The sequence below is a fragment of the Mauremys reevesii genome, linkage group 25, assembly GCF_016161935.1.
Source record: "Mauremys reevesii isolate NIE-2019 linkage group 25, ASM1616193v1, whole genome shotgun sequence".
Taxonomy (NCBI): Eukaryota; Metazoa; Chordata; order Testudines; family Geoemydidae; genus Mauremys; species Mauremys reevesii.
In genome coordinates, this window is record NC_052647.1 from 7,271,171 (window position 1) to 7,282,995 (window position 11,825).

Sequence of the window (11,825 nt, forward strand, 5' to 3'; positions counted from 1 at the left end):
GCCACTCAGTATGGGCACCTCTTCAGTTTTACTGAATGCAGGATTAAAAAGGTTAGTTGTGAACAGATAATTCACACCGGTTAATTTTAATGAGAGGGAAGGAAACTGGCCAGAATAGAGAAATAACAGATAAAGACTATTTAGCTAAGTTAGATCTATGCCACTCGGCAAGACCTGATGAAACTCACCCTAGAGTATTTAAGAAACTCACTGAAGCAATCTCTGAACCATTGGCAATTATCTTCCAGAACTCAGGGAGGATGGGTGAGGTTCATAACAAAGGCAAACTTCAAAAGAAAAGGTTCTCAGGAACAGTTAGCTTAACTTCAATACCCAGAAAGATACTGGAAAAAAAGATTAATCTACCGATTTATTAAAACCTAGAGGATAATAGGTGATAAATAAGAACCAACATGGATTTGTCCTGACAAACAAACATAATATCCTTCTTTGATTGGGTACCACGTCTAGTGGATTATGTGGGAAGAGGTTGACATGATGTATCTTGAATTGTGTCAGTCTTTCAACACAATCCCACATGACATTTCCTACTCAAACTAAGGAAATATGAACTAGATGAAACTGCCACAAAGAGGGTGCAAAGCTAATTGGAAGTCATTACTTGCAGGGGAGGGATGGGGACTCACTGGCTCGGCAGCAACACTGCAGAAAAGGGTATAAGTTTCCTGGTGGACCACAAATGGAATGTGAGTCTGCAGTGTGATGCTATTGAAAAAAGGCAAATGTCAGGTGACTGTTCTCCTCTACTCAGCGCGGGAGAACCGTGTCCAGGTTTGGATGCTGCACTTCAAGAAAGATGAGGACAAATTGTACAGAGTCCAGAGGAGAGCAACAGAAATGATCCGAAGTTTAGAAAACATGACCTGTGAGGAAAGGTTGAAAGAATTGGGCATGTTTTGTCCAGAGACAAGACAGCTGAGAGGGGACATGATAACAATCTGCAAATATGCAAATGTTTTTTATAAAGAGGACTGTGATCGATTGGTGCCCTTGTCCACCAAGGGTAGAACAAGAAGGAATTGCCTTAGTGAGCAGCAAGGGAGATTTAGGTTAGATATTAAGAAGAACTTTCTAAGGATGGTTCAGCACAGGAACAGGTGACCTAGGGAGGCTGTGGAACCCCTGTTATTGGGGGGTTTAAGAACAGGTTGGACAAAGACCTGCCAGGGATGGTCTAGGTGCACTTGGTCCTGCCTCAGCACGTGGGGATGGACAGTTTGACCTCCTGAAGTCCCTTCAACTCCCCATTTCTGGGATTCTGTGAAGTGGTGCTAAGTCCTCTGCACTGTGGTCAGTTTTCCCCATAGGTACTCAGGAAAGTAAATGCTTATGGGTCAGGGAGAAGTGGTAGGGCAGAAGGAAGGAGAGCAGGGCACGCTGAGAAGACAGTGCTTTCCTGTGTGCACAGTGCAGTGCTGAGGGTCGATACAATATAATGCAACAGGACATGAGTCGACTTGGCTTCCTGTCTAATTTCTCAAAGATAAGGAGGCTGCAAAGCTCAGAATCCTCAGAACTCGACCTGCCCTGACAGCGTCTGAGCCACCATGGGAACCCGAGGTGACGTGTATCCATTGGGTGAGTGGAACAAAGTCCATGGGCTGAACTCGGGTGGGGCTAGGAGAGTCTGGGGGGCCCACAGGTCTGTCTGCACTGGGGCTGGAAGGTGAATGTTCCAGCTCGAGAATACATAGTCGCGCTAGCTCTCATCTAGCTAGAAATAGAAGTGTCACCATAGGGGCGGGAGGGACTGGCTCCCTGAGTACGTACCTGTGGTCTTCGACAGGATCGTAGTCAGGACAAGTAGCCTCTCTCGTTACTTGCTCAACTGCAGCCACATGTCAATTTTTGGCATGCCAGCTGGGTCAGAGGAAGTCCAGGTATATCTCCTCGAGCTAGAATTTACACCTCGGCATACACTACATTGGTGTAACGTGCAATTTCCTCTGCTCTCTCCAGTGCTCACATTGCACCAACTCAGACTCCATCCAGACTCAGTGAAACACCCTTAGATTTACTGGGCCAGATTCCTGGTGCTGGCTGAGATGGGCTCATCTGAGATGGGCTCACTATGAGACCAGAGTGTGGAGAGGTCAAAGATGGTGTCAGGCTGAGTCCCCACTCTGGCAGCTCGAGTGCAGGAAGTCGGGGCTCGCAAGGATTTTAAAAATTAATACTGGCCACTCCAGGCTTGTATCACACCCTCAAGGTTACAGCTTTTCTCTGACTTTGGCTTGGTAAACGCTGCCACCGCCCAAATGCAAAAAAACCCCTTTGAACTCAGGAAGGAGAACTTGGGAATTCCTCCCTGTGGGGTACCCTCAAGCCCTTTCACCCCCCTTTGGGGAAGAGCTTGTGGCCTCTGGGCACATCCCGGCACAATGGGCAGGGCCGGATTTCTGATTAGGCACAGGAGGCACGTGCCTAGGGACGCCGGCATTCTATGGGGCACCTAAAAATCCAAATTTTGCCACTCCCGGGTCCCAGCAGGGGACAGGGCCAGCTGAGGGGGAGACAGCTCCACACACCCCTGCTGCTGGAGCGCTCCTCCCTCTGCCCAGCAGACAGCATCACCTCCTGGGGGGCCAGTGAGTGCGGGCTGGGGGCAGGGGTTGGGAGAGTGGGTCTCTGGAGGAGTTTATGGGGCAGCTCTGGGCAGAAGGGGTGGGGGTGCTGGGCAGAGGGGCACTGGGCGACAGGGCACCTAAAAGTTAAAAGTGGTGGGGTTCTCCCACCGCCTGTGGTGGTTAAGAGCTTACGGGCAGCAGGGGAACCCTTCAGCTCCCAGCTGACTCCAGGCGGCAGGGCCCCCGGAGCTCCAAGGCAGGGGGTGGGAGGGGGGGATGACCACCGAGCCCCTGTGCCTGGGGCACCCTAAGTATAAATCCGGCCCTGACAATGGGGGCTCCTGGTCTTTGTTGCTCATACACACGATAAAAGACCCAGTTGCCCTGGGCAAAAGTCCAGTTCCCAACCAGAATCAGGTAAAAATATGACCAGGGATCCCAGCTGGGGCTGATTTCCCAGCGCACCAGGTTTCTGCATTTTTAATTCCACCATCGGCAGGGCCCTGACTGGCCATTGGCCCAGGATTGGCAGGACTGGGGTGGCTGGGGGTGTGTGCAGCTGAGTGGCGGTTACCATCTGCCCAGGGGCCTCACCCTGTCTCTGCCTTCCAGGGCTCTGCATCGCCCTGTGCCTGTGGGGCACCGTGGCCCAGAATCATGGCGTACAAGGTAAGACTGACTCCTCCTGGCTAACCTTCCCCAGAGCTCCCGGCTGCCCGGGATCTCCAGCCTCTGCCCCCTCTGGTCCCTTTCCCTGAGGAGGGAGGAGAGCAGAGTCAGGGGTCTGTTGAGCCGGGAGCAGCCCCTTGGTGTGGGCGTCTTGGGGTGGGTTTACAGAGCACGGTGGGTGTGTGCAGGCGAGAGGAGAAGGCCCCTATGTATCTCTCCCCTTCCCTTCCCAGCCCCGTGGCCAGCAGAGAATAGACCCTGGGGCCCAGGGCTCTACACTGGGGGCTGGAGTGAGGGGCAGATCCCCTTTGTAGCCAAGGACTATGTCACTGACCAGCCCGAATCAAGCCCCTGATGGCTGAGACGTTAGAAGTGGCATTTGTTGGTGCTACACCCTCACCCCCAGATTGGGCTGGCCTGAAACCTGGGACCCATGTGCCCAGCTGGGGGATGTTTGGGATCAGGACTCTGCACCCTGAGTCCAGCTCTGCTGCGAATCCCAAGATGGGATTCGGGCAAATTCCCATTGACCCACTGGGGTCCCCCAGTGCTTCACCCACCCAGCTGCGTCTGCTCCCACCCCAAGCCCTGCAGCCGGCTAAGCTTCACTGGGATCCAGGAGCCTCCGTAGGCAGGTCACAATCTGGGTCATGGGAGGCAGCTCAGGATCCAAACTAGCCTCGCCCCCGATTCAGCTCTCAGTCAATCCTGAGCAGAGCCGGGCAGGAATTTCCCAAGGAACCATTTTTTGCCAGAAAATGCCGATTTGGTTTAGAGGAATGTTTGGTTTTACTCAGGAAAAAATTGCGTGGGGGCAGATGGAATAATTTTCAAAACAAATAAATCCCATTTTCCAGTTTGAAGCGAGGTTTCGGTTTGAAATTGATGCTAACGAGAGTTACTACGACAGCAACAAAAAGTAAAAAAATTGGGTGAGATCAAAAACGTTTCACTTGAACTGCCGCCAGGTGCTGACGGCTCTGCCTGTCTGTGACGAAAATCATCGAATGGGGCATGTGAAAGGAGGTGATCCCACTCTGTGTTGGGGGGGGGGGGAGCCGCTCTGCACTGGCTGGCCCTGCCCAGCTGTTCCCGCCCCTGCAGGTACCACTGGGGACTGCAACAACCATACGCTGTGCCCAGCAAACGCCAAGTGTGTGAACAGCTCCCACTGCACCTGCCTGGATGGATACCAGACACAGGGGAATCGCTTCTTCACTGACCCAACAGAGACCTGTGACGGTAACGGGGCTCCCACGTTGTCCTTGGGGGGCTGGGGCAGAGCAGGGCATAAAGGGCCGGAGCAGCCGACTCCACTGACTCCAGGGCCTGCTGGGGGTGCTCAGCCCGGCTGGGGAATGGGGGGAGCAGCAGCTCGGGTGAGGGCCGCCCTCCTGGGGATCGAACCGGGGCCTCCAGAGTGAGCAGCAGGAGCCAGGAGTGTTGGGCACAGGGTTGGGGGGGCCCATCACACTGACCCGTCTGAATCCCAGCCTGGGCCCTAACCAGCCTCTGCGTGTCCAGGGGCAGAGGGGCCCCATGGGAGCAGAATGGGGCAGCCCTGGCTGTACTTCCCCCTCCCCCCCCCCCCGCAGGGATCTAAGGGGGGGGGACAGAGGTGAGGCAGCTTGTCACCCCCCGCCCCACAACACACAGGGATCCCGGAGCCCCAGGGGGATGTCTCTCCACTCTCCCCTCACACAGGGGATCTGGGTGTTTGTGGGGCCGAACCCCCCGTACCTTGGACAGGAGGCTCGGTGGGGGGGGGGGGGCTGTTTCCGACATTCCAGCAGCAGAAATGGTAACTGAGAATCAAGCCCTTAATCACTAACCGCTCAGAGCCCCGGTCGCCTGGGTCGGTTCGAGGCACCAGCCTACCAAGCACGTGCTTGGGGCGGCACCTTGGGACGGGGCGGCACTCGAGGGTTTTTTTGTTTTTGTTTGGCCAGGTGGCGCTGGGGGGAGGCGGGGATTAGGAGGCGTGGCGCCGTGTTGTGGGGGCAGGGACTTGGGCGGTGCTCGGCTGGGGCGAGGACTTGGGCGGCGCAACGCAACACTTGGGGGCGGGGACTTGGGCGGTGAGATGCGACGCTCGGAGGGGGCGGGGACTTGGGTGATGCAACACTTGGGGGGCAGGGACTTGGGCGGTGCGGTGCTCGGGAGGGGCGGGACTTGGGCGGGGCAACACTCTGGGGGGCGGGGACGACGCTCGGGGGCAGGGCTTTGGGTGGCGCGACGCTCGGGGGGCAGGGCAGCGCGAAGCTCGCGGGGGGCGGCGCTCTTTGTTTTTGCTTGGGGCGCCAAAAATGTTAGAGCCGGCCCTGGCCTGGGTCCCCTCACCCAGCTCAGTGCGAGGGGCTGGGGGGAGGGTGATACAGGGAACGTCTCCCTGCCAGGACTGTACAGAGCGTCCCATCTTGCATTACAGATATTAACGAGTGTCTGGGGCTGAGCCCGGCAGACTGCGGACGCAGCGCACACTGCACCAACGCGCCTGGGAGTTACTACTGCACCTGCATCGATGGCTACGAGCACAGCTCTGGGAAAGCCAAGTTCATGAACGCGAGTGAGGACAGCTGCCAGGGTGAGCTCTCCCCTGCCCTCACCACACCCTGCTCAGTCCTCCAGTCTCCGTCTCCCCCTCATAGACACACCCCTGAGCTCATTCCAGGCCTGGTGCTGCGCTAGAGGCTGCTAACGGCTTCAGCAAAGGCACCGGATTCACTCACCAGGGTTGTGATCAGCTGTGACCCTCAACCTCTGACCCAGCATGTGGGGGCAGGATCTCCCCTGCCTCGGTGTTTGGATTGGGAATAAATACCTAGGTTTGCAGGGGGGCATTGAGGAGACAAGTGGGGTCCTTGTTGCCCCACACACACAGAATCCAGGCTGCTAGTGCCCCTGAGCCTGGAAGGGGCCTTGTGGATGGTCCACATACAGCACAGTGCGCTCTGCCCCCTATGGGCCTGGGGAGCAGGGAATAGCCCCAGCGCAGGGCACCCCGGCCATGCCCCCAATCTGCCCCCTCCCTCAGGGCTGGGAGCAGAGCCTTTTCCAGCCCCACACTGACAGGGAGCCCCCTGGATGGGAGGGTGTTTCCTAGGGGGCCATTATGCCCCCTTAGGCAGCCAGGGCGGCCTGACCGGAGAAGGGGCCGGGGCGTTCCAGGCCCTTGTTTGCGACATTCAGCCGGTAGTTAGAGCTTGTGTCAAGTCCCAGCCGGCCATTCCCATGGAAACTGCCCGTTACACCCCCGTTTGGGGGGTGCAGAGCACCGGGCCCGTAGCACTGGGAGAACTCAGGAGCCCATTGGTTCAAATGCGTCCCCTGACAGAGACCTCACCCAGCCGTTCCTGCGCCAGCCCCAGGCCGCGTGGGATAACCCCAGCCAGTGCCCTGGGGCGGGTCTAGGCACAAGAAGAAATCAGCGCCGCAGGTATCTCAGCCAGCGTCCCGGGGATTGTGCGGGGATAGCTGGTATCGGGAGCCGTGTAGAGAATCCCTAGGGCTTGGCCGGGGGAATTGATCGCGATCGCTGTTCTCTTTGGAAGCGCACTGATTATTCCAGACCAGAGTGTCTGGATGGGGAGAAATTCCACAGGAGCTGTTACCCTCAATTTCCCCGTGTACTTAAGCCCCTAGAGACACCCAATCTCAGAGCTCCCTGCAACTCAGAGCAAGTTTGGAAGCCTCAGGACACCCATGTGCCTGACGGAGTGGAGAGCTCTGGCCACACCACCGAGAACCCAGCGCATGGCCCCCCTTCTCCAGCAGACAGAGCGTCGGAGCTAGGGAAAGCGCTTTGGAGCAGCGGCTGTGCTGTGGCTGGATGTGTGTACAGCGTCTGGCACCACAGGGCCCAAGCTGTGGCGCTACCCGCTATAAACATCCCAATGGCACCAGGACAGGATGGATAAGGACGCTGGAAGCTCCGTTCCCATCCCACATAGACTCTTGGAACCCTCCAGGGTCAGAACCCGATTATATGTCGTTTATGGAATAAAGCAGGTTCTGGAAACGCAGAGCCGCCTTGGTGCTGTCAGGAGAACCCACGAGTGTCGCAGGGTCGAGGGGCGGAGGAGGCAGCACTTGGCAGGATGCAGCCGGTAGGTTCTGCCGCAGGAGCAGCTCAGCTTCTGAAGAGGCAAAACCGGGCGCTGGCCGGGCTGAGACACCAGTAACGCTGACACTTGCACAGTACAGACGGGATCAGAGCTGAGGCCCATCTAGCCTGGTATCCCGGCTCCAACGGGCCAAAGCCAGATGCTGCAGAGGACGGTGGAAGAGCCCAGCAGTGGCAGCCGGGGGATAATCTGTCCTCACTTGCTGGTCTCTAATACTCAGCTGGGCTGAAGCCCCACAGCAGGTTTTCTCTCTCTTCCCAAATGTTTGTGCCTTTAACTATGATCCCTCTGGCTGTTCTCATCATCCGTAGGAATGTCCAGTTGCTACTTAAATCTTGCTAAATTCTTGGCCTCAGGGACTCCTGCGGTGGGGAGTTCCACAGGCTAATCACACATTGCGTGAAACAGCCTTTCCTTGGCTCAGTTTTGAATTTCCCCTCTTCTCACTTCCCTGACTGGCCCTTACTCCTCATCTCCCTTCTCTACCTCTCCCCGATCATTCTCATTGCCTGTCTCTGAACCCCTCTGGTTCTGCACTGTCCTATGTGCAAGCAGGTGCTCTGGGCAGCTCATGGGTTGCAGAGGAGGTCACCCCATTGACTGATATCCAGGCATTAGACCAGCCCTCATGTTATTCTCTATCCCCTTCCTCCAAAGCAGCTCCCCATTTGTCCCCACCAGGGGCGGGCGGCTCATTCAGGCATTTCCTTCTACACTGATATTGTGGCACTGGGCATCGCCAGATCCGCTTGGGAACTTTAGGAAGCAGCAGGCGCGTGTCCCGGCAGGGCTGCTTTTCCCTTCCCAGCTGGAGCAGCTCATTCCGGACAATAGCCACTTGCTCCCATTCGCTGACCCAGTCACTGAACTCCTGGCTCTAACCAGCCCCCTCTCCCCAGAGCACGGTGCATGTCGGACGCCTGGATTATCCCCCAGCAGCGTCACCCCAGTGCCCAAGGTCCAGCTCCTAGTTCAGCCTGGCCCAGCGCTTTCTCCCTCCTTGCAGACATTGACGAGTGCCAGCGAAACACCACAATCTGTGAGCCCCACGGGAACTGCATCAACATGCCAGGGAGTTACATGTGTAAATGCAGTTAGATATGGTAAGAGTCAAAAGGATACGTCTCAGATCTGCACAGGTACAACAGGAGCTAGACACAGTCGTGGCAAAGGCATGATGTTTCTGGCTTTTCTGCAGTGTTGCTAACGCGTGGCGTTGCCTTGAAGCCCCACCTCCCGGAGTCACGTGATTCGACTTTTGGCTAAAATCAAAAGTAGGGCCTGGCCCACGTGGTGGAGGAAAAACTGCCAATTTTTACGCTGGGGTGACTGACAAAACAAAGCCAAAATGGATTTTTTTTTAAAAAAAATCTTGTGATTTTTAAACCAAGCTTGTGACTTTTTTGCAGCCTGGCTCGTGGTTTGGGGCTTTTATTGATTGCTTGGCGTTGGTGATGCTGTTAATGCACCGTCACTGAGCTGACCCAGGATCTCTGACACTAACCAGCATTCATGGATGGGGAAACTAATCCCTGAGGTTGCCCTGAGGTCTCGCTCTTTCTCTGCGCCACTCCTGGGCAAAGTGTCTGTTCTGACTCCCAGGCTGTTTTGCAAATTGGAAACTGAGCCCAGGGACTGAAGGTCGCCATGTCTGTTGCCAGGCTGCCTAATTCCACCGAGGCAGGAGCGTAGGGCACTGGAGATGTCGTTAGAAACTGCAACATCCCCCCAAACCTGCAGCTGCAGTCAGAGATCGTCCCAGCTTTGCTTCTCCATCTCTCAGTGCCCCAGACAGGACTATGCAGGCTCCTCAGGGGCTGGCTGGCCGGAACGAGTGCATCTCTGCATGTACAGGCCGGGTCCCTAGATAGAAAACCCCACTCCCTGCATGGGGTGAGTGACCCCGCTGCACCATGAAGCCCCAACATCCCCCGTGTATCCCCCTCTGCCCGGCAGCTGGTGCTACCCACGTTGGCAGCCTGGCTGGGTGGCGACTCCGGCTGGGGCTATGCTGGGCGTCAGGCTGGGTGGGTCTCTTCCTGCCTCAGCTTCCACAGGCTGGATCGGCAGCGAGTGTCGAGCTGGTGTCATTCGTCTGAGAGTTCGGTGGATTCACCCCATGGGGCCCTGGGCCTTGGGGGTCACAGCAGGGTCCAGGAAAGGACATTGAGCCGCTGCTCACTGCGGGATGTTAGGAATAGGGGGATCCCCTGGATCCAGCTGGCTTCCAATTTACCCATTTACCAGCTGTGCTGTGCCTAGCCATATGTCGGGGTCTGCGGGCTTCTACCATAGACCCCCGTGAGCGCCACCAGAGAGCAAAGAAACTAGTTTAAAGGGACATCACCCAATTCCCCTACACTCCCCTGGGCAGAGCCCACCCACCCTTCTCCTAGTGCTCCAGGGGAGGGGCAGGGCTGGGTGTATCCTGAACGGGGAGGGGACCCATGGGGCTGGGGCTGGGGGCTCTAATGCTGAGTGTGGCGCCCCATTCTGGCGACTAGCTCCAGTTCAGCGCCCCCTTTCTTTTCTTCCACCATTGCAGCTCCCGGAGTCGTGGCTGCCCCGTGTCTCGGCCGTCCGGCCAGGTCACACTGTGATCGCCATTCCGGGGGAGCCTTTCAAAGTCAGACCCCTCTCTCCTATGCCTGCTAGTGAAACCCTTCCTCCGGGGCTCCTAGCCCCACCTCGGGGCTTCCTAGCCCCCCTCGCCTCAGGCCCACACCACTGGGCCCAGCCCTCGGGCTGTAGAGAAGCCCCACCTGTCCCCTCCCAGGCGAGCTTCCTTCTAGCCAGCGCCCTGCACGCAGCCTGAGTCACTTCCCCTTTGCAGCTTAACTGGCTGATCGGGCCCCCCCTTAACCTCCGTCTGTCAGGGCTGGTGCAGGGAGGGGATCGCAGGGTCCTGGACTGGAAAAGGTTCGGCCCCCTTGATCTGGGGGTGGGGGAGGGGTTGTGCTGCCGGGATTGGGGCCCTGCAAATAGCAGGGAAGAAAGGAGAATACAATGGGGGGGAGGGTAGATGGAGCAGACAGACTGACCGACGGACCACGCCCCCTGCAATGGGTGGTGGGTGCCTCCATGGTCCTTCGCCCCCAGCCGTGCTGTGTGTGACCCCCCTCTCCCGCTTTCCCCTCTCAGAAATTGACGAGTGTAACAAGACCCCAGATATCTGCGGCCCCAACGTCACGTGTATCAACACCATCGGGAGCTACTGGTGTGACTGCTGGGCCGGCTACGTCCCCTCCAACAGGAACACGACCCTGTGCCGAGGTGGGTCCTGCCGCGGGGGGCATGGAGCGGGCACCTGGGGGGCTGGGCAGGGCCTGGGGTTACACAGGCAGAGGTCTTGCCCAAGGGGGCAGTGAGCTGGGAACTGGTCTGGGACAGTGCACCAGCCCCCTGCCCCCCATGGACGGGGTCCCTCTGGGTCTCAGCCCTGGCCAGGGAGGGCTCAGCCTCCAGGCCCTCACCTCCCCCAGCCCAGCCTGTCCGTCCACTGGGGTGTTTCCGGTTGTCTCAGAGCCACGGGCACCAGCGAGCCCAGGTCTGGCTCTGGGAGCGGAGCAGGGCCAGGCCGGGGAGGGGTGAGCAGGGCAGCCAGGGGCCGGGCGTCTCCCCCCCAGCAGTGCCTGTATTCCTGCTGCACGGCTGGATTCTCTGCCCTGGGAAGAGGCAGCAGGGGGCGCAGTATGTGCCTAGGGGCCACTAGGGGCTCCCTGCTGGATTCACCCCCCACCCCCAACACACCCAAGAACCTCCCACAGCTGGGGGGAGATGGTTGAGGGGAGATACGGCTGGGATGATTCCACAGCCCCCACCCCGACCCCACTGAGGTTCAGTCCCCCTAGGACGGGGAGGGGGAGGGATCCTTTCACAGAGCCCGGCTTGTGGGCAGAGGATGGGGATAAGGGGTTGAGTGTGTGTGTGTGGGGGGGGGTCACTGCTCCCCCTGCTGTGAGGGGATCTGACATGGGCTGGGTGTCTTGCTGCTGGGGGGAGGGGAGGGCTGCTGCTGCCCCCTGCTGGAGGGAATGAGTCCTGCTCTCTGTGCCTGGCTCTGGTGCATGCACCTACCCAGCCAGACCCCGCATTTCCCCCGCCCATCTCTCACTCCTCCTCCCTTTCCATCCCCAGAGCTCATCTGCCCCCCGCTGCTGGGTGATGACAGCTCTGCCGGAGCCAAGGTGAGTGGGGCACAGACCCCGTGGGGAGGGGGATAGACCCCGATTCCCCTTTAGGGCCACGTTGCTTTTCACTGATCTCACCCAATGAGGATTCTGGGGCCAAACTTGCCCCTGGGTAAAGAGCCAGTGGCCAGTCCCTGGAGCCCCTGCAGTCCAGCCACGGCCCAGGCCTTTGCCCCTGGGGTGATTCTCACCCCCCAGGATCAGCAGCATCAGGCTGCTGCAACACGCTTCAGCTTGCAACCACCGTCCCCCAC

At 58.1% G+C, this 11,825-nt stretch overlaps 1 protein-coding gene across 1 annotated transcript in view; it reads left to right on the top strand.

Moving 5' to 3' along the window:
• LOC120391221 (adhesion G protein-coupled receptor E2-like) overlaps positions 1-11,825 on the top strand; it is a 40,258-nt gene continuing 28,433 nt past the window's right edge. The window contains exons 1-8 of the mRNA XM_039514693.1: positions 1-51; positions 1,505-1,599; positions 3,201-3,257; positions 4,362-4,499; positions 5,686-5,841; positions 8,388-8,474; positions 10,523-10,654; positions 11,519-11,568. Coding sequence (XP_039370627.1) covers positions 1,569-1,599; positions 3,201-3,257; positions 4,362-4,499; positions 5,686-5,841; positions 8,388-8,474; positions 10,523-10,654; positions 11,519-11,568 — 651 coding nt within the window. The 5' untranslated portion in view covers positions 1-51; positions 1,505-1,568. The remainder of the gene's footprint in view (positions 52-1,504; positions 1,600-3,200; positions 3,258-4,361; positions 4,500-5,685; positions 5,842-8,387; positions 8,475-10,522; positions 10,655-11,518; positions 11,569-11,825) is intronic.